At 49.4% G+C, this 20539-nt stretch overlaps 1 protein-coding gene across 2 annotated transcripts in view; it reads right to left on the bottom strand.

Annotated features, from left to right (window-relative positions):
- CRY2 (cryptochrome circadian regulator 2) overlaps positions 1 to 19596 on the bottom strand; it is a 36424-nt gene extending 16828 nt beyond the window's left edge. The window contains exons 1-5 of one of the 2 annotated variants that reach the window (XM_059140878.1): positions 19349 to 19596; positions 10735 to 10843; positions 7766 to 7908; positions 5977 to 6161; positions 4905 to 4993 (exon numbers count right to left, since the gene is read on the bottom strand). In XM_059140878.1, coding sequence (XP_058996861.1) covers positions 4905 to 4993; positions 5977 to 6161; positions 7766 to 7908; positions 10735 to 10843; positions 19349 to 19569 — 747 coding nt within the window. In that variant the 5' untranslated portion in view covers positions 19570 to 19596. Of the gene's footprint in view, positions 1 to 4904; positions 4994 to 5976; positions 6162 to 6336; positions 6449 to 7765; positions 7909 to 10734; positions 10844 to 19348 lie in introns of those variants that run through there. The other variant, XM_059140887.1, reaches the window with a different exon arrangement.
- Positions 19597 to 20539: the final 943 nt, after the last annotated feature.

Here is a 20539-nt window from a genome sequence, read left to right as displayed (position 1 = left end):
GGCTCCCACCAGAGCCCTGGTGATCTCCATGCCACGGAGTCCTGCAGGCGTCTGCCTGGCTATTTGTGGACCTCTCAGCACAACTCACCCTACTCCAGCCTCCACACCCTCTGTTCCCTTGGCCTCTGGTCTCCACACACGTGCCTCCCGCGTGGCTGGCTGCCTCCCCTCCCAACCCCTTCGGCGTTGGCATCTCAGGGCTCTGTGCTGGGCCCCGACTCAACTGCGTTCCTGGGGAGGCATGTCCAGCACTACAGCTCCCAACACTACCTCCATGCAGGGGATTGACACGTTGGTGGCTCCAGCTCGGACTGATCGGCTCCTGCTTCGCTAGACTCCCAGATCCCTCCAGCCAGCTCCCTGCCAGCAGCTCTGCCTGACCGCCATCCAGGCCCCTCAAAATAAGAGCTTTTGTCTTCAGATCACCCTTCCATGGGCATTCCTCTCTCAGAAAGTGCATGGTCGCCCACTTGGATGCCCAAGCCAGAGGCCTGGCAATCACCTTTTGACTTCCTTGTCACCAAACCCTGTCAATTCTACTGTTCAAATTCTCCTCCGATCTGTCCTTTTCTTCCCAGCCCTCTTGCTACTAACCTGGTTCAGGCTAAAATGTAGACTAGACAACCGTGACAGCTTCCCAGCAGACCTTCCCGCCTCTCTTCTCAGCCCCCTCTAATTCCATCCCCATACTGGGAGCAGGGCAATGGCTCAAGAACACCGTCCTGCACTGGGCTTCCTGTTGCTCTTAGGACAGAGCCCCAATCTTTTTTTTTTTTTAATTTTTTACTAAACATATAATGTATTATTAGCCCCAGGGGTACAGGTCTGTGAATTGCCAGGTTTACACACTTCACAGCACTCACCATGGCACATACCCTCCCCAATGTCCATAACCCAACCACCCTCTCCCTACCCCCTCCCCAGTTTGTTTTGTAAGATTAAGAGTCTCTTATGGTTTGTCTCCCTCCCGATCCCATCTTGTTTCATTTATTCTTTTCCTTCCCCTCAAACCCCCCACGCTGAATCTCTACTTCCTCGTATCAGGGAGATCATATGATAGTTGTCTTTCTCCGATTGACTTATTTCGCTAAGCATGATACCCTCTAGTTCCATCCACGTCATTGCAAATCACTTATAAGTAACCCACTGGGTGAGCCTGTCTTTCTAGCTTCATCTCTTGTCACTCTCTTGTAAGTACCATGCTCTCGCGGCCCTCTGCACACGCAGATCCCTCGGCCTGGAATGTTGTCCTGCTTTTCACTCACCTTCCCCTGGTTACCTCTGACTCTCTCTGCAAGTCTCAACCTAACAGTCCCTTCCTCTTCAGGTAGCCCCTCAGGTGTTGGGTTAAGTGCCTCTGCCAAACACTAGGTATATTTGCCTGCTCACGCCCTTCTGCACCTCCCTCCGAAAGCCTTTTTATGTTAAGTAAAATACACATACGGAAGTAACATGGATGTGTGGCTTAACAAATTATTCTAAGGCAAACACTCGTGCAACCATCACCGAAGTTCAAGGACTGGAACTCTGCCGGCCGCCCCAGAAACCTATCCTAGTCACCGTCCCTTCCCGGCCTCACAAGTGACCGCTCACCCAACTTTTATAATAATCACTTCTTTATGTAAAAATGTTGACATTTTTCTAGTTTGGCAAAGCACATCTGGAGGGAGGGCTTTATCTTTTCAGTTACTCCTTGCATTTTTTAGAGGGGTGGAGGAGCAGAGGCAGAGGAAGAATCTTAAGTAGGCTCCATGACCAGCAAGGAGCCGGACTCGGACACTTCACTGACTGAGGCACCTGGGGGCCTCTGTTCCTTGCATTTTTTTTTAAGATTTTATTTATTTATTTGACAGAGAGAGATCACAAGTAGACAGAGAGGCAGGCAGAGAGAGAGAGAGAGGGAAGCAGGCTCCCTCCTAAGCAGAGAGCCCGATGCAGGACTCGATCCCAGGACTCTGAGATCATGACCTGAGCCAAAGGCAGTGGCTTAACCCACTGAGCCACCCAGGTGCCCTGTTCCTTGCATTTTTAAGTGGGGTTTATTCAACCTCAAATGCATCCCTAGGCACTACTGTGTAGCCCTGGCCATCTATGGGACTATGGTGTGTTATTTAAGTTTCTTTTAGTCTACATATTTTCGGTCATTTCTTTCTTTCCCTTGCAGTTTTTTTGGGGGAAGAATCCAGGCCATTTGACATGTACTGATTCTCAAAGTCTGCATTTTGCTGTTTGCACACTCATGGTACACTGCCTGCAAATTGATGGCTGGTACCAGAGAAAGGAATGGACTCACGTTTGATTCCACAAGGCTGTTGGGGGACAGAATGCCTGCCTAGAGCTCTTTATGGGGTCAACAGTCATTAATGTACAACGCGGCATCACTGAAGGCTGCAAAATGCTGCTGTTCTGTCATTCCATTTTCATTTAAAAATGGGGATACTTGGGCGCCTGGGTGGCTCAGTGGGTTAAAACCTCTGCCTTCAGCTCAGGTCATGATCTCAGGGTTCTGGGATGGAGGCCCGCATCGGGCTCTACTCAGCGGGGAGCCTGCTTCTCCCCTCCCCACTTCTCTCTGCCTGCCTCTCTGCCTACTTGTGATCTCTGTCTGTCAAATAAATTTTTAAAAAATGGGGTACTTTATTTTTTTTTAACGATTTTATTTATTTATTTGACAGACAGAGATCACAAGTAGGCAGAGAGGCAGGCAGAGAGAGAGAGGAGGAAGCAGAGAGCCCGATGCGGGGCCCGATCCCAGGACCCTGAGGTCATGACATGAGCCCAAGGCAGAGGCTTAACCCACTGAGCCACCCAGGTGTCTCGAAAAATGGGGATACTTTATAAAGAAATGCTTGCCCTCATCTACTATCTTGGGTAACTGCTCTTCTCCTTCTCCTTGGGTTACCCTAGATCACATGGTTTGTCTCCCCTCTTCGGTGATAGCACTGAATTTTCTTGCAGGGATCCAGCCTTCCCTAATCTCAGCCCAAGTGAGTGAAGTGGAGCTAAGCTCCCCTTCGGACTCTGGGAGCAGGCTCAGGATGCAACTCCGGCCAGGGAGAGCACCCCCCTTCCGCACCCATGGTGACTGAGTCAGGCCAGTGAAAACACTCCTCGGGACTTTTCCAGGAGCTTTTGGGAAAGAGGCACACCACTTCCTCTGGTACACTAAGCAGATGGAAAATAAGCTGCTGGGGACCACTTTGCCACTGCTGAAGGAAAGCCTACCTGAGAATGAACTAAGCGAGAGGGAAGTAGAGCTCGAGAGATGGAGAGTGCGTCCCCGGTAGCATTCTTCAGACACCTGGGTCCAGCTGCGCCTAAAGGCTACACTTAGACTCTTAGTTATGTGAGTTCAAAAACACCCTTTTCAAAAGTCAGTTTGCAAATACGAACTGATTAATAGAATTTTCTTGCTCTTTGCTCTCCTAACCCTTTGAACTGCTCTTCTCCTCACCCAGAGTACATTGTAATTCCTTGTTTCATGCCTATCATCTGTAATAACCTACTCTCCTGGAGACAGACTCCATACCTGCCTCACCGAGCAGTCTTTCCAGCAGCTAAGCCATCTTGACATGAGTAGATAGATGCTCACTTCAGAGTAAGAAAACGGAAGACTAAAATAAACCTCCTCAGAGCAGCATACACTCCTGCTCACAGCCCCCTTTGCTTCTCCCGGCTGTGTAGGACACAATATTCCCACTGGCCACCAGAGAGTCTGAAGGATCCTAACACAGGGTCCCATGACAAAGCAGACCCTCCAGGGGTACATGGAAAAGGAGCCCCTGACTGGGGATTGAAGGGGCAGCCCTCCACCGAGCGCTTTTAAGGGGGATGATAACCCACAAGGCTGTAAGTTAGTTCTTTATACTTGTCTTACTCTACTCCTGCATTTCGTTTGTCACCTCCACCACTCTGCCTCCTGGCCTGGCCTATGTCCTCAAACTGATATGGAAAGGAAAGCTGGTCCTGCCCATAGCCCTTGGGCATCAGTCTCCTCCTTCTCAGTCGGTGGGGCTGGCTGAAGGTAACATCCAGATAGGGACATCAAGGCCTCTGTGCCTAAGGGAGGTGGGGCTTGTGGCACGTTTTCACTGCTGGTGAGGCACCTCCAGGGCTGGGAAGCATTTTTCCTATGTATCTGCCTATTTTTCCTTGTTCGATAGTTATCACCTGGCTGCTGGGCCAAATGCCTACCTATCTGAGAGTATGAAAGGTTGTGAACTGGTCTACAAACCAGCAACAGTGGGCAGGAAACCAGCAGCTAACTCAGTCACTAGAACCTTCTCTGCTCCTCTAGTTCCATGGTCATGGAAGCCATGTGACACTGTTCAGGAGTGCCTTTGGGTCCTGGGTCTCTTTCCTTCCCTCGCCAATCCCCACTTCGCTGGGAGGTGGGCCATCTGTTCTCTGTGTCCAAACAAATGGAAATCGATCCCTTGGTGCGGACCCAGCAAAAGGTGAGGAGGGGACACATAAACACAAAGAAATTAATCTTACGGACTTCACTGACCAACTACCCTCTTAGTAAGGGGAACCTGAAATCTAGTGTAAGTTCTAGAATCACACAGAACAAGATCTCAGTCTACTACTTCCTAACAGTGTGACCTCAGGCAAGTTACTTACCTTCTCTTAACCTGTCAAAGAAAGAGCTTAACTCCTACCTTGCAGGGATGTTGACAAGACAAAAGGAAACCATGCAAGTAGGTACTTCATGCAGTGACCAGTATGTGGTTAGCACTCACTGAATGGTAGCTACCATTCCTGCTGTTCCTGCCCCAGGAAGGTTTTTCACTTTTAAGCACTCGGAGCTAAGAGGCACTAAAGGCCATGAAGCTGACCCTCACATCCCCTGCTTCCTGGGTGCTAGCCCCCGAAGTTTTGTGTCCCAGAAGTGGGGGCCATACCTTCCGTTCCAAATGCTTATCCAGCCGGGCCAGAGCTTCTGTCTCTCCTCCTTGCCAAACGGCGGGGCCCAGTCCTTCAGTAGGGAACCCTACGCGAGGAGGAGAAGGTCACAGGACCAGAGGTCAGGCCATTTCAGTGATAGCTCAGCAAGTCTTGGCACCTCGGTACGGTCTTTGAGCTTTGTGGGAACTGAACCATGTGTTCTTGGTGCTGCTGGGGCTCAGATCACCCTAACACTTGGGCATCTGCCAGGCCATCCTGGTTCTCCTTCCCCTGTGACTTTTTTTCCTGTCCTTTCCCTTGTCTTCCCTATCGCAGCCACTCCTCAGTCCAGGCACAAGAGAACAATCCTGTATGCCTGCCCTATCGGGTTGGCTGGCAATGATTGCTGCTTTCAGGTGTGAAAGGATAAGTTTATTTGGGTCAAAAAATGGGGACTAGGGGAGGAAGGGGAGAAAGGGTATAGTCGGGACGCCTGGGGGGCTCAGTGGGTTAAGCAGCTGCCTTCGGCTCAGGTCATGATCCCAGCGTCCTGGGATCGAGTCCCACATCGGGCTCCTTGCTTGGCAGGGAGCCTGCTTCTCCCTCTGCCTCTGCCTGCCACTCTGTCTGCCTATGCTTGCTCTCACTTCTCTCCCTATGACAAATAAATAAATAAAATCTTTAAAAAAAAAAAAAAAAGAAAGAAAGAGAGGGTATAGTCAGTAACCTGAGGGGCTGACAGACCCCCCCCCTTCCAGTGGAAGCAACATTACTTAATTTAGTATGGAGGAGCCCACTGATGCCAGCACTAGACTGCGCCTATCTCTTTTGAGTGAGAAAAGTACAAAAACAGGAGCAGAAATTAGAAACGTAACATTACATATATGAGTAGGAACAGAAAAGACTAGAGAGACATGCTCCAAAATGAGTAGTGGCTATCTCTGGGTGGTGGGGTCCTAGTGACTGTTATTTCCATTCCGGTTTTACTGTATCTTCTACATCATGGATAATATGCATCACTTTGACAAAGACAAAAAAATCTGGTCAGTTGTTTTACAAACAAAGGGGCTCTGGGTAGGAAGTACGCACCCAGCTCCTCGAGGGAGGGCACGCCATAGGTGTCATCGTGGTTCTCCTGGATGTCCGCCCGGCAGCTCTCCATCTGCTGGCTCGTCACGGAGCCCACGGGCTTCTTGGGCAGCTCCATGCGGCTGATGATGGCCTGAAAGCGCTTGTAGGTAAGGGGTGGCTTCTGCCCGTTCAGCTCAATGATCCTGGGAATCCCAAAGCACAACTCCCGTCATGCACAAGGCCCTTCATTACAGGTCCCTGCCCACCCAGAAAAGAGCCCAAACTCTGAAGGCTTAGAGGGTGGCTTTCCTCATCCACTTAAGGGTCCCACCCCTAAGTGGAAAGGAAGGGGCAAGGGAGGCTACATCTCCATTTTACCGAGAGGGAAAATGAAGCCCAGAGAGCAGGAGCAGATGCCTCAGGTAATGGAGCAAGGCAGGGCCAAAGCTGGGACTCAATTCCAGGTTCCCTGGTGTCGACGTGGAGTCTCCTAAAGACAGAGACTGACCATGTCTCTCTAATCACAGAAAAGTCCCCACTAGCCTTCTTGGTACTCAGCCTGTGTGTCCAAGTCATGGGAATCCCTATGGCGCCTTTCTCTCTAACCCAATGTAAGCCTTCAGGAAGTTCTTTGATAAAAGCTGCAAGCATGTTCTTTTGTTGAAAAATCATTGCCTTCTTGGCCCCAATTTATTAGAACAGAGAGGTGGAGAACAGCCTATCCTTCCTGGATCAGAGACTGGGACTGGGGTTAAAAGCAACCACTATTTAATGGGTGTCTGGCAGTTTACAAAATCTGTTCTCACGATCAAGGGGAACAGAGCTGCATTCAGGTAAGAGAAGAAGATACTGGACTGAGGAGGAGAATCAAGGCCGTTTCTACAGAATGCACTGGGGCGGTCTGGATCCAGACACTCAGGGCTCTCCTGTTGGCCAATAGGCAGCTTACGCAAGACCTGGCCGGCTGGGTGAGTTCACTGTGGGGCAGTAAGGCCGGCTGCAGCCTCTGCAGCACCTCCCCCCCCCCCCCCCCCCCCCGCACGTGGCTGGAGGAGGAGCTCCATACCCAGCGGCTTCTCCTGAGAACTAGCTCACGTGCAGAGATGTGTGACCTGGCTCCCTGGCAGCCGCTGGGTCCGGGAGAGGGGGGCAGGGAACAGTGACGGCTGCTGGCTTGGCGGCGGCGGCGGCGGCAGCAGCAGCAGCAGCAGCAGGGTGACAGCTCTGCCAGGGAAGGGGAGGAGAGGGTTTCCTCTGCTCTGAAAGCAGAGGCCAATCTCTAGGGAACAAGGCTACTCTGTAGCTACTGGCTCCTGCAGGGAACTCTAGAGCCTCCTGCTCCACAGCTAAATGCATGGCCTGGAAACCCAGATAGCCAGGGAGCCCAGGGAGCTCGTATTAGGTACAGAAACGGCACCTATGAGAACAGAGCTCTGTTGGGAAGGGGCTAACAGGCAGGGTCCACTGAGGTGACAGAACAGCCTTCCAAGAGCAGAACATAAGTAGGAGCATGAGGAGGGGATAGGACAGCAGATTAGGAGCACATCTATGAGGATCCTGTATGGGGATTCTCACTGCTTTCATCCCTCGGCCCTAGGAAGCCTCTTCGCACCCAAACCAGGGAAAGCTCTTTACGATCTGTTCCACAGGCACCCAAATCTGGCCCATTCCCCTCTGGCTTCTAGAAAATGCCATACTTCATGTGCCAGGTGGCTCTGTTGGTAAATCTCCCAGAGTTCTGTTCAGCAGGGGCCGAAACCACCAACTCCCACAATTGGCAACCTGACCCTTGGGACCCAAGTCTTACTTGTCCAGATCATAGAGAGTATGAGAGTTCTCAGTCACCACCTCCACACCGGCCTCCTTGGCCATCTTCATGATGGCTGCATCCCGTTCTTTCCCAAAGGGTTCGGAGTCATATTCAAAGGTCAAGCGGGTCACCCCCCATTCCTGTGGGGAGAGAATCTATTATGCTAAGCACTGTCTGGGGAGGAGAATGCAGCTGAGGACTCAGTTCCTTCCTGGGAAGAAAGGAGTCTAGAGACCAGTCAGAATGGGCTACAGAACAAACTAGTGACAGAGATTTCTTTTTTTCCCCACCGACCCCTAGTGACAGAGATTTGAACTAGAAAGCAAACAATCTGAGATTCCCAAGGGTTGAGGAAGCCTTTGAGGTGAGGCCCCCAGCATGGCAAGAGTGGAGCCGGAGGCTAGTGGAATCAAGAGAGAGGTGGGTAGCCCCGTACATTTGCTGTGTCCCTGGGGTAGGAGAATGCAGCAGAAGACTATAAATACAATGCTCCCAGGGGAGCCGCTAGTCCCAGAAAGCAGCACTGAGTCACTGGCAGAGACAGTGGGGGAAATGATCACTGCCTCCCTCCTGCCCAGCATGCCTTTCCCAGAGCTCTTCAGAGCCCTACACACTTCTGGCTTAGTTTTCTTGGCAGACTTGTGCTATGTGAAGTGTCCTAATGGTTTCCATAGAAACACTCCTGAGGCCAGTAGCAAACAGAGCTAACAGGCTCTAGCTCTCAGAAAAGTTGGGGAAGGAGATACAATCCTTAGTCCAGAGGTCAGAGAAATCAGACCAGAAGGGTCACATATTAAAGAAGAAGGGAATTCTTTTCCAAGCCATTAGTCTTTTCTAGTAGAATATTTTAGATTTCCTTGCAATGCTGGGAGAAAGCTGGCCTAGTAAAAGGTTGTACAGATAACCCACAAAAAGCCCTAGAACATGACTAGCAAGAAGAAAACCACATTCCAACCCAAGTCTCTGGTCAAGGTCCCTTAATTCTCTAAACTCCTAGGGCAAATGTCCTGGTCATGTGGGACCTAACTCAGTCCTGTCCTGAGCAGGGCTGGCTATCCCTCATCCTGGATAATGGGACTAAGCATTTATTGAGCCCGTACTAAGAGCCAAGTTCCATGCTTAGAAATTCATATAGATGACATGGTCAGAAATTCATAAATCGGTGAATAATAATAAAAATATTATTAGATGCCATCTTCTCCAAGTAGCTTCCCTTGACCTTCACTTTCCATAGGGTTCTCCCGCATCTTGCCCTTTTCCCACCACTGCGTTTACCATATGGCAGTGAAGTTGCCCATTACTTGCCTGTTTCCTCCATTAAGAGTGTGAACTCTCAGTGCAGAAACCATGTTGTCTCATCATTACCCTAGTACCTCACTGGGGGCCTAGGACATAGTAGAAGCTCAATAAATATATGGTAGTCGTATCTCCCACCAGGGAGGCCTGCAGCTGCAGACAGTACTGAACCCCACACAGAGCACTTTGTTTTTTCCTGCACATACTTACTTATGACAAAATTTAATTTATAACTTAGGCACAGGAGATTAACAAGACTAGTAATAATAGAGAACAATTATAAAACACACTGTAATAAAAGTTATGTGAATGTGGTCACTCTTTTAAAACACCCAGTCTTGCACCTTACACTGTACTGTGATGAGAGGAAGCGAGAGGAACACAGATGTTAGGACACAGTGTGAAGCTAATAAGGACCTTCTGACTCTATGTCAGGAGGGGGATCATCTGCTACCAGACTCCAGGTGACAGCAGATAATGGAAACCGCAGAAAGATACGGGGAGAGAGTCGTTATATGCTGGACGACTGAATAAATGATCGATCTGTACCTCTGGGCTGTTACTGGTTGGCCTCTGAGGTGCTAGGAGGAGAGGGAGAGACAAAGCAGAGGGTGAAGACTGGCAAATGTGTTTAATGGTGTGCAGGTTAAAAACCCAAATCTGGAGCCAGAGAGCCCGGGCTTGAATCTTAGACCATCAGCTCTGGGCTTCACGACCCCAGAGTTATTGTTCCCTCATCTGCAGAACAGGGACAGCAGCACATACCTCTACGGGCTGCTGTGAGAATTCATGTATGTAAAGCACTCACTCAGAACGGCTCTTGACTCCTAGTCTGTCCTCAGAGAACACTGGCTATTTTCAGCACTATGTGATTTCAATGTATGTGTCTGTGTGGGGAGTTTGGGGAAGTGAAGTGAATGATGAAAGATTTCCTAAGCTGCTTGCCTTGACATCAGATCTTCCCTCTGGTCTTTTCCCCCAGGAAAGGCAGGGAAAGGAGCTGGGCCGGAAAGGGGCATGAAAACGATCCCGCACTGCTGAGGATGAGGAGAGACTGTCCCAGAGCCCTCTGTCCACAAGCACTTTTGCCTCTGGGTCTTAAAGTGTGCTTTATCAAGAAAAGGGTTGGAGCAGGCGGTTGGGCGGGGGGTGGGCTGGCTACCTGGTAGGACAGACAGAAGCCTATATTGTACCAAAGTGAAGATTTTATCAACATTTGCCCCAGGGTTGCGGGGGGAAGCAGGGAGTTCCCTCAAAAAGGCTGATTTTTTCCCCCAATAAACAGAGCATAGCAAGACAGGAAACACCCCGTGCTAAAAAGGAAATCTCGTCCTCAAGCTCCTGGCATAGGAAGAGCCCTAACAAATCTCATTGGCTCGAGCCAAGAAAACATCTGAGGAAGCCAGTGGCATCCGAGGAGGAGTAACTTGCCCCATCCCCTGTCTGGACTGAGCTGGGAACCTTCCAACAAGACACTGGTTTCAGAGAATTTCTTCCTTAACCCAGTTTCCATTCTAAGTGGGCAAACTGATCAGCTTCGCTCCCAACTTCCCTACAGACCAGTGCTGCCTGGTTCCATTTTCTGAGTCAGAACATCACCTCATTCAGTCTGTGGGGGAAAGTCCAGAGAACAGAATCTCCCCGTCTTCTCTAGGACTTGGCACACTTACCTTGAATAGTCTTGGGAATACATCGGCTGGCTGTCCCCGGACTACAAACAGGCGAGAGTTCAGTTTCCTTAAACTTGTATCCAAATCTTCCAGAGACTGAAGTAAGAACCTGCGGAGCCCACACAGGCCTTTTAGTGATAATGTTAGAAGAGGCAGTCTTTTTCCTGCCAGAGCAGGGAGATGCTGGTGCATCATTAGTACGGTCCTCCAGCCAGGACATGGTGGGGGATCAGCACTGCCTCCACTGAAATTCTGGCTTGGCCACTTCCTAGCTGCATGACTTTGGGCAGTTACTTAACCTATTTAGCTTTTCTTTCTTTCTTTCTTTCTTTCTTTCTTTCTTTCTTTCTTTCTTTCTTTCTTTCTTTCTTTCTTTCTTTTCCTAATCTGTAACATGGAGTCGATGTTAGCACCTATCTCCTAGGATTGCTAAGAAAGGAAAATCAAACCGTGGCACAGTAGCCTGAGGTCCTGCTAGGGAGGAACAGGACTGCAACAGCCCCGGCAAAGCCAATCTACCTTGGTCCACCTTGCCTCTCTGTAACCCTGCCTCGGGCTGCACAGACGTCTACTGCTACAGCCCCACAGCCTGGGCTGGGTCCCCAGGTCCCACGGTTTTGTTTGGCAGGGGGGTGGGGGGCTCATTCTCCAGGGCTCTGGCCACCAGATTCTCATCCCAAGAGAGAGAAAGCCTTAGAAGGTACATCTCTATAGGATATCCTCACATGCTTTTGGGGGTGGGGGCTGGGGTGGACACCCCCAGGTACTTAAGAGGCCTAGCCTTAAGAACTGGATCACTGTGGAAAAGGAAATAGCATTTGCTGAGTGGCTTTGGTGTTTTATTTATTTATATTTGACCACAAACATTTATCTACTGTTCAGTTAGGCACAACCACCTCTCAGAGAAATCTAACAGTACCTTTTTGTGACATGTGTTTTATTTAAAAAAATTTTTTTAAGTTTATTTATTTTTTTAAAGTAATCTCTACACCCAATGTGAGGCTCAAACTCACAACCCCAAGATTAAGAGTCACAGGCTCTACTGATTGAGCTAGCCAGGTGCCCCTGACGTGTTTATTTGTTGGTTTGTTTGAAAAGATTTTATTTTTAAGTAATCTTTACACCCAATGTGGGGCTCAAACTTACAACCCCGAATCAAGAGTCACATGCTCAGGGTGCCTGAGTGGCTGAGTCAGTTATGTGTCTGACTCTTGATTTTGGCTCAGGTCATGATCTCAAGGCTGTGAGGTTGAGCTCCAGGCCCTGTGCAGAGCCTGTTTAAGATTCTCTCTCTCAGGGCGCCTGGGTGGCTCAGTCAGTTAAGTGTCTATCTTCAGCTCAGTTTCATGCATGGACCCACAGTCCTGTGCTGGGCTCCCTGCCTACCAGGGAGTCTGTTTCTGCCTTTCCCTCTGCACCTCCGCTTCCCCACTCACGCTCTCTCTTGTGCTCTCCCTCACGATCGCTCTCACATAACTAAAATCTTAAAAAAAAAAAAAAAAAAAAGATTCTTTGTCTTTCTTCCTCTGCCCCTCTTCACTTCCCCGCCTCTCTAAAAAAAAAAAGTTGCATGCTCTACCCACTACCCACTAAGCCAGCCAGGCACTCCAACATGTGTTTTATTTTTAAAATTTTTAAATTAAATGAAATTAGCATTTTAAACAGATAATTATGTAATTCAAATTCAAGTTATAAAAAGGTACATGGTAAAAAGTCTCCCCTTTATCCATCAGGAATTTAATTCCCCTCCCCAGAGTCAAACAGTGTCATCAATGTTATTATCTATCTGCTTATGCTTTTTAAGCACGTTTTCTTTTTAATTCTTTCAATACATTTTGAAGGGAAATGCTGTCTTCATTTTATAGATGAGTAAAATCAAACACGGAGAGGATGATTAATTTGCTTAAGGACATAATTATTAAGCGACAAAGCTGTGATCAGAAGCTGTGCCCCACCTCTAAAGCCTTTTTTTTTTTTTAAGATTTTATTTATTTATTTTATAGACAGAGATTACAAGTAGTCAGAGAGGCAAGCAGGGAGAAAGGAGGAAGCAGGCTCCCCACTGATCAGAGAGCCTGATGGGCTGATTGATCCCAGGACCCTGAGACCATGACCTGAGCCGAAGGCAGAGGCTTTAACCCACTGAGCCACCCAGATGCCCCCACCTCTAAAGCCTTTCAGTGCCACACCAGACAGGACTCAGGGGCTGAGATTCCACCAGACCTCAAGTGTTTGGAACCCCCTTCTGACCACCACAAACCTGAGTACAGGTAATCCACGCACATTTGGAACTTCTGCAGGAATTAAGCCCTGACAGGTCGGCCTGGTTCATAGACACCCCTGCTATCTACACTTCGCCATCTCCCACCCATCTCCGTCAACCACGGAAATCACTAGATTTTATTTTGAACACAATGAAGCCCTGTGCCACCTCTACAGCACATCGCACCCCCTGACTGCTGCAGACTTACAGGAGCAGCTCCTGTTCCCAGGCTGCCACCTAGAACCAGTCCCTGCTGCTGTCTCTGACGTCAATAGCGTGACACTCCCACGGCAGCGAATGCCACAGACCCACATTCCAGCAGGAGCTGAGTCCCACGCTTAGCCCAAAGCATCCTGCTAGCCTGCACAGACTCTCCAGGAGAGGCGGAGATGGGAGACTGTGGCTTTCTGAAACCCCCAGCTCCGCCTCTGTGACTTCGTTTTTGAGAAACTGACACCGTCAGAAAAGGAAAGCGAAGCCGGGAGTGACGGGAGTGACGCACTTGCACCTGTGTTGGCCTCCTCCCAGGCCACACTGTTCTTCTCCAGAGGAAGAGAGGAGAGACCTCTGTGAACAGCCTCCTTCCACCTGAAACCTGGGCCCTGCTGGGGAGAATGCCTGGATGTAACTGGCAACTTAAATTCCAACTTAAATTCAGGGCACCGGGTCCTCCGTCCAAGGCTCTCAGGAATGTCCCTGCCATGCACGCTGGTCTCCACCCTCACAGGCCACCAGGCTGCATAGGTTTTCAGTCTGAAGCTATAAATAAGACTGACATGCACACGAGAGCTAGGATCCAGCTGCCTCCCCAGAGCTTTATTTCTAGACCTCATTTACTAAAAGGAGAAATTCCGAAGTAAGCGTCTCTGAAGCACGGTAAGTCAGATAACCCCGGGAGAGCCCTTTTCTTCTTTGACTTCTCAAAGTCTACAGCTGAGGCAGGAAGCAAAAGGCCCAACTCTGAACTCTGCAACCAAATGACAGTAATGATAACAGCAACAACTAACATTTTTAAAAAGATTATTTATTTATTTATTTGACAAAGAGAGAGAGAGAGAGAGATCACATGTAGGCAGAGAGAGAGAGAGAGAGAGGAAGAAGCAGACTCCCTGCTGAGCAGAGAGCCTGATGCAGGGCTCGATCCCAGGACCCTGGGATCATGACCTGAGCTGAAGGCAGAGGCTTTAACCCACTGAGCCACCCAACAACTAACATTTAAAGCCACCCAACAACTAACATTTAATCAGCATTTGCAATGAACTGAACACTAGTCTACTTATTTTATATATGTTATCTCATTTCCTTCATGAATAGATCTGGGACATAGATACTATGATTATTCCCATTTCATAGATGTGGAGACGAAGGCACAGAGTTATCAAGTAATTTTCTAGTAAATGGCCACTGTTCAAACCAGGCAGTGTGGCTCAGCATCTGCATTCTTAACCACTAGCCTCCACTGCTTGACCAGAACTTACTGCCTGAGCACTGAGGCTGTGCTGTCCAGTACGCAGCCATCAAAGAAAACTGCAGCCAATGCCTTTGCCCCCAGATCCTTGCTCCTCTGAGGCTCAACAGCGGTAAATCACCCAGAAGCTTGTTGAAATACTGAATTTCAGACCTCCAGGATAGGAATCTGCATTTTAGCAAACTGGTGATTTCGTGCACACTAAAGTTTCACAAGCACTATTCTAGGAAACTTCACTTCACTTCTAGCTTCTGTTTATAAATTGCTTTTCTTTGCTTCTAATTTGTTTCTACTAAATTTTCTCTCTTTGAGATTCTGGTTTCTGCCTCTTCTTTGGTGCTCTAGATATGATCTGTTACTTCCAACTTCCCTTTTGAGTCCAGCCCTACTGGGCTTTTTCAAAAAGGAGGCTTAAGGATTGCCCCCATAAAAGGCAACAGGCCCCTGGGAGCCCCAGCCCTAGGCAGCCAGAGAAAGAGAAGCCACTGCTATGGTGCCTCGCCTGCCAGGTGACAGTTTGGCGTAACACCAAAGAAACAGAAGCAGCGCTGCTATGGGGTCAATGCTCGCTGGGGCAGGTGGGTACATTCTTTCACTGGAGAGAATTGTGGGCCTTTTGCCCTCCTTTAGAGCCCTCCTCTCCACATGGCCAGTTTCTCTTTACTCCAGTGAGGGTAGACTCTAAAGAAAACTGGCCTGGGCATTGGAGATGGTGGCATTTAGGGCTGGCAGCTCACTCTTGGCCGCTCCAAGCTGAGCTCACATGGCCAAAATTCAGAGCACACGGTCCTGTGCGAGCAGTTAAAGCTCACCCTTAGGATTAGACAACATGTGCAACTGAATTACATTATGTAAGTGCTCTGGAGCTAGAGGCACACAGCACTAGAGAAGACCAAACAGGGATTTCCAAAAATACAGAAAGGACTCTGTCATTCAGGCACTCCACGGGGCTAGCTAGCCCTTTAGAATAAGACAGGCAGATCTTTAGAGAAGACCTTCCCTAGAGATGGCAGATTCTGTGTTGAGGAATGCTTTGCTGTTCATAGGAGGAGGGAGGACACTACTGAACTCTTTTTGGATCCAAATTGCCCTTGACCAAGTTTCTCTGCATCAAGCCAAGATTATCTAACTATATGATGATGTCATAGGCTGGCCCAGACTGGCTATGTAGGATATTAATAGAAATTAATTTATCTAAGTAAGACAGCATAAGCCCCATGGAAAAGGATGACTTAAACTCACAATCCATAGCAGGGATTGATCTCTAAGTATCACTCACTTAAAAACAGACTTATTCTTTCCTAATTTCAAAGAAAAAGATGAAGATTTTCCTCCCCTTTCAGCACATGGAAACGTTCCTCAGCAGCAGAACAGCGAAATGACTCTCTTGAGTACCTGGGTGAACAGCTCAGAGAAACTTTGATTTCTTCCCCAATAGACTACAGTTCTCAATCCCCTGCTTGCTGACCGAGACCCGACCAAATCGACATTCTCTCAGTGACTAGCTCCCAGCACTGGGATGAGAGACACATTGTTCTCACCAGGCATACTGGAGTTCCTAGTTCACCTCATTTATTAACTCTGAGCTATATGGCCTAATATTTCTACCAATTCCTCCTGTCCTGGAAGCTCCTGAATGCACAGGCAGCACAGAGCTAGGGAGAAAATGATGTAAATGAAGGGTGCAATAAATTACTGTCAACACCAGTCGAAGCTGCAGGAGCAAGAGGAAGGCAATGAAAACCCACACTGAGTACCATTTTTAAATTTAGAAGCTGATCACCCCCGCCCCCTGCCTTTTGGGTGGTTCTTACTGCAGTACCTCCTTCCACATAGAGCAAATTTGGGGGAGGTGGGGCTCGGAAAAATGGCAAAGGGCTTAGCCAACTAGTGCTTGACAAAAAAGTCCTGAGGCTCACTGAGCTACAATTAGCCCATCAGCTTCCCACTACCACCAAGGCAAGGAGTATGCCAGCCTTTCTGCTCTGCTAATATACATATTTCTTGGTTGCCTTTCTCTGTCCTCTTTGACTTTGGAAAGTGCTATGCATGGTTATTTTAATCGGATTCATCTGCTGAAAAATGCTGTGCAGGAGCTAGCGTAAGAAGTGCAGGAGGAAGACATCTGAGATCTTGATTACCCCCCACCTCTTGCAGATGGTCCATGACCCACCCTTTCTAGGGAGGCTTCTCAGAGGCAGCAACTGACATATCTGCAGAGCTAGGATGTTGTGCTGCAGCACACTTGTCTCAGATCACTCCCAGCTTCAGACACAGCCACCGAAGATTACAAAGACTGTAGTTATGGGAGGTACAGCTCGCTCTGTCACTCCTGCAAACCCCAAATGTGTGTCAAACAGTCGCAGCTCTGCCCTGAGTCTGATCGTGGGAGCAGAGTATGGTGGGGGTGGCAGCAGCGAGTCTGTTTCCAGGCCCAGAAGCAGTTCATCATATTTGATCTGTTTTGTGTTTTTTCACCCCTTTCTTCTGAATGCCAAAGCTAATTAGCCTCCCTGGCAAAGCACTGCAACCCATTTCCCAAGCTGTCAGGCTCAGTCCAGTCCAGTGCTTCTCAGGCTTCATCGCACATGAGAGCTTTAAAAAGCCATAGCCTAGACCCATTAAATCAAAACTGGGGGAGGACGGAGTCAGGCATTTTTTAAAGATCCTTTAGCGATTCCCATGATGCTGCTCTAGTCCGTCTCCTATTTTATTTATTTCGTGGTATTTAGTTCTGCTAAATTATGGTTGTTTACTTGTCTCCCTCTACTAAAACGCAGGCTCTAGGAGCTCTGGACACAACTGCTTGTTCACTGCTGTGTTCTAGCAACGCCCAGATCAGTGACTGGCAGATACTAGGCACCCATTAAATCATTGTTCAATTAATATCTACATTCTTACATGGCCTCTGACTTTAGGATTTGACTAAGGCATCTGAGCTGCCACATTCCTTTGTCTCCTTCACTTGCTCAAAGGCACAGTCACAAAAGAGAGACCCATAAAAATCCATAAACACGTAGCAAACCTGAGTTTAATCAGCAACAGAGGTTTTGTTGTTCATTTTTTAAAAGATTTTTATTTATTTGACGGACAGGGATCACAAGTAGGCAGAGAGGCAGGCAGAGAGAGGAAGGGAAGCAGGCTCCCGAGCCAAAGGCAGAGGCTTTAACCCACTGAGCCACCCAGGCGCCCCTTGTTCATTTTTAATCTCCACTATCACAAACGTGCAGGTAGGCCTATGCAATGTCCCCCCAACCCTGGTAAAACAAAACCAAACCTCTTTCATGAGAATGTAACAAGCAAGTAGTCAGATTTATTTACTCTGCTCTAATTGGCACACTGCCATAAACAGAGGGCAAAGTCTAAGGCTTGGTTTAATGTCCATGCTAGGGATGGCCATTTTGAAGATGTTTGTCAAATCCAACCTCCTATCTATAGAAACTGGAGCACAGGCAGAGCAATAGAGCAGCCCGAAAACTGTGTGGGCAGGCTCTCCACAGGACTATCTTTAGTTGTTCTCTCTATATAAATGGGGCAGGAGGGGGCATTTAATAGACCCACTGCTAGGGGCACTCACTTTCCTAGCAGGGCACACACCTCCGGGAGGAAAAGAATGGCGTATTGATAGCTACCATATCCTGGAAATAACGCTGCCCATCAGTGCAACGTTGGGCAGGCAAACATCACCCAGAACAATGCAAACAAACCAAAGGACAGCTGCGAGGTGTTTTAAAGAGAGAAGGGTACAGGATGTTTCAAAACGCCTTGGTTTTAAACACACTGTTTACAGAGAAAGGACATCAGCTACCTATCTGTTAATCCTTTTCCATGATTCTGTTGACTGCATCTCCTGGGAATCATCAAAGAAGGATCTTCTTGATTATCACAGCTCTCCTGCTCCCTAACCTCAGGCAGTGTAATCCCTAGTGGCTCAACTGTCCTTTAAAATCAATCTCAGGAGAACAGGAGGAAGGAAGTGATACTTTGGTTTCTTTACCTTTCTTTTTTTCTTTCGTTCTCTCTCTCTCTTTTTTTTAACTAGTGAGCTCATAGCTAGCAGTTGAGGGAATTCTTCAAAATGGGTTTAAGTACTACTCTCTAGCTCAAGACACAAAGTGCCTCTAACTGGACAAGCCCTTGGGGTCTTCATAATAAAAGGGCAGAGGGCACCTGCCTTGTCTAATGCTAATTCAGGTCTCGAGACACCTCCAGAGGCAGGAAGGTCTTGGTAGAAGGAAACCAGGATGGGTGAAAAGATGGATTCAAACAAACCAGAAGCTTACAGATGACCTTCGGGAGCTCAGCAACAGCCTCTTTTCTCGAAGAATGCCAGAAGCACCCGCTGTGCTACCAACTCAGAAACCCAGAAACCCGTCCCTGTCCTCCCATCCCAGGATCTCCTTTCTTCCGCTCCCTGAGCACACCCCGAAGAGCCATAGACCAGGAGTCCCTGCTTTGCCACTCCCTGACTCAAGTCCTCCGGCAGGCCCACTCTGCGGCTCTAGGCCTCAGGAGTTCCACCTGTACAATGGGGAGTATGATCTCTGGTCATCCCACAGGAATGCTGTGAGCCCCCAAGGGACTAATACACAGTGCAAACGCGCTCTGTCAGAGGTGGAGCCCTGGCCCAGGCCCTGGCCCACCCAGGCCATTACCAAGATGACTAACCGCTTCCCTCGTCCCGGCTTCTCCCCTCTGGAGGCCCGGCTCCGTCTCCCTGGCTCACCTCCTCAGGCCGGGATTTTCCGGCCCTGGGACCTGGTGGGGTGGAGGGGGCAGAGCTTCCCTCTCTGTAGGGCGGGGGCGACCAGGGCTGTTCGCCGGGCGCCCTCGAGGCCAGGCCGCTCCCCTTGGGCCCACGACCCCGCTCCGGGCCCCCTTACCTCCATCGGTTGATCCCCACTGAGGAGGAGGCCGCGAACCACGGGTCCAGGATGTAAACGCAGCGCACGCAGCGCGCCCCACGCACGGCCGCCAGCAGCGCAGGGTTGTCGTGGAGCCGCAGCCCTTTGCGGAACCAGTGCACCGAAGAGGCGCCATCCACTCCGGCTGCCGGCGCCGGGGCCGGGGCCGCCGCTGCCGCCGTCACCACAGCCGCCGCCATCACCACTCTGACTGCTCAGGCCTCCGCCGCTCCGCCCCCGTCGGCCTCGCGGGCCCCGCCCCCAGGCCGCCCAGTGACCTACGACGCCGCCGCTCCTCTCTGTGGCCCCACCCCCAAGGCCCTGGAGCGCCCCTGCCATTGGCTGGGAGCCTCCCACTGGGCGATTGGCCCAGCAACGCGGAGTCCGGCCCCGCCCCCTCACGTTCCCACCATGTGTCGGTCCGGGAGAGGAAGCGGCGGGCTGGGCTGGTGACGCAGGTTGCCTATCCCTTCCGAGGTCTGGGCGTGGAAGGAGTCTCGAGGGACGGAGGATCTCTTACAGGCGTCCTGTCCTAAGCCTGTCACTGGAAGCTGTCTGGGCTCGTGGGGGTTGCTGCGACTCCAGCCAGTGACCTAACCAGCATCATCCACTTCTGCCTCTAGGCTGGGATATCCTCCGCAACATTCTACTACGGCTACTATTTATTCAATGCATTTTATATAGCAAGCAACGGGATAATATCCTTACATAGACTATCTCACTTACTATTCTTAACCTGGTTACGTTCACTCAACAGATCCCAGTGAAAGAACTGTTATTATTCTCAGTTTAGATACAGAGGAATCTGAGGCTGCCACAGCTTGAGTGACTTGTTCTGTATCAGAAAGCTAATAAGAGGATCCCACCGACTAGGCAGAATCTGAAGCTTCTGCTTTTATCCACAAAGCTGTACTGTTATCTGCATAGAGCTCCTTGGCATTTCAAAGTGGCAAAGTCTAAAGAGGGAGGAGTGCCCTGATGCACGACACTGGAGGGACTGGGAGTAGGAATGGGCAGTGCAGAGGATGTGGGTCAAGACAGTAATTATGTCATCAGATGAATTTTTCGTTCTTTTTTTTTTTTTTTAGTAGAATATAGAACAATGGTACCTCTGTGCTCCCGAAGCCCTGAACTGGATTCTGTGTGGGATTCAGAGATATGGAAAACACT

The sequence above is a fragment of the Mustela lutreola genome, chromosome 1 (genome assembly GCF_030435805.1).
Source record: "Mustela lutreola isolate mMusLut2 chromosome 1, mMusLut2.pri, whole genome shotgun sequence".
NCBI lineage: Eukaryota > Metazoa > Chordata > Mammalia > Carnivora > Mustelidae > Mustela > Mustela lutreola.
This window is presented reverse-complemented; position numbering and strand designations above follow the sequence as displayed.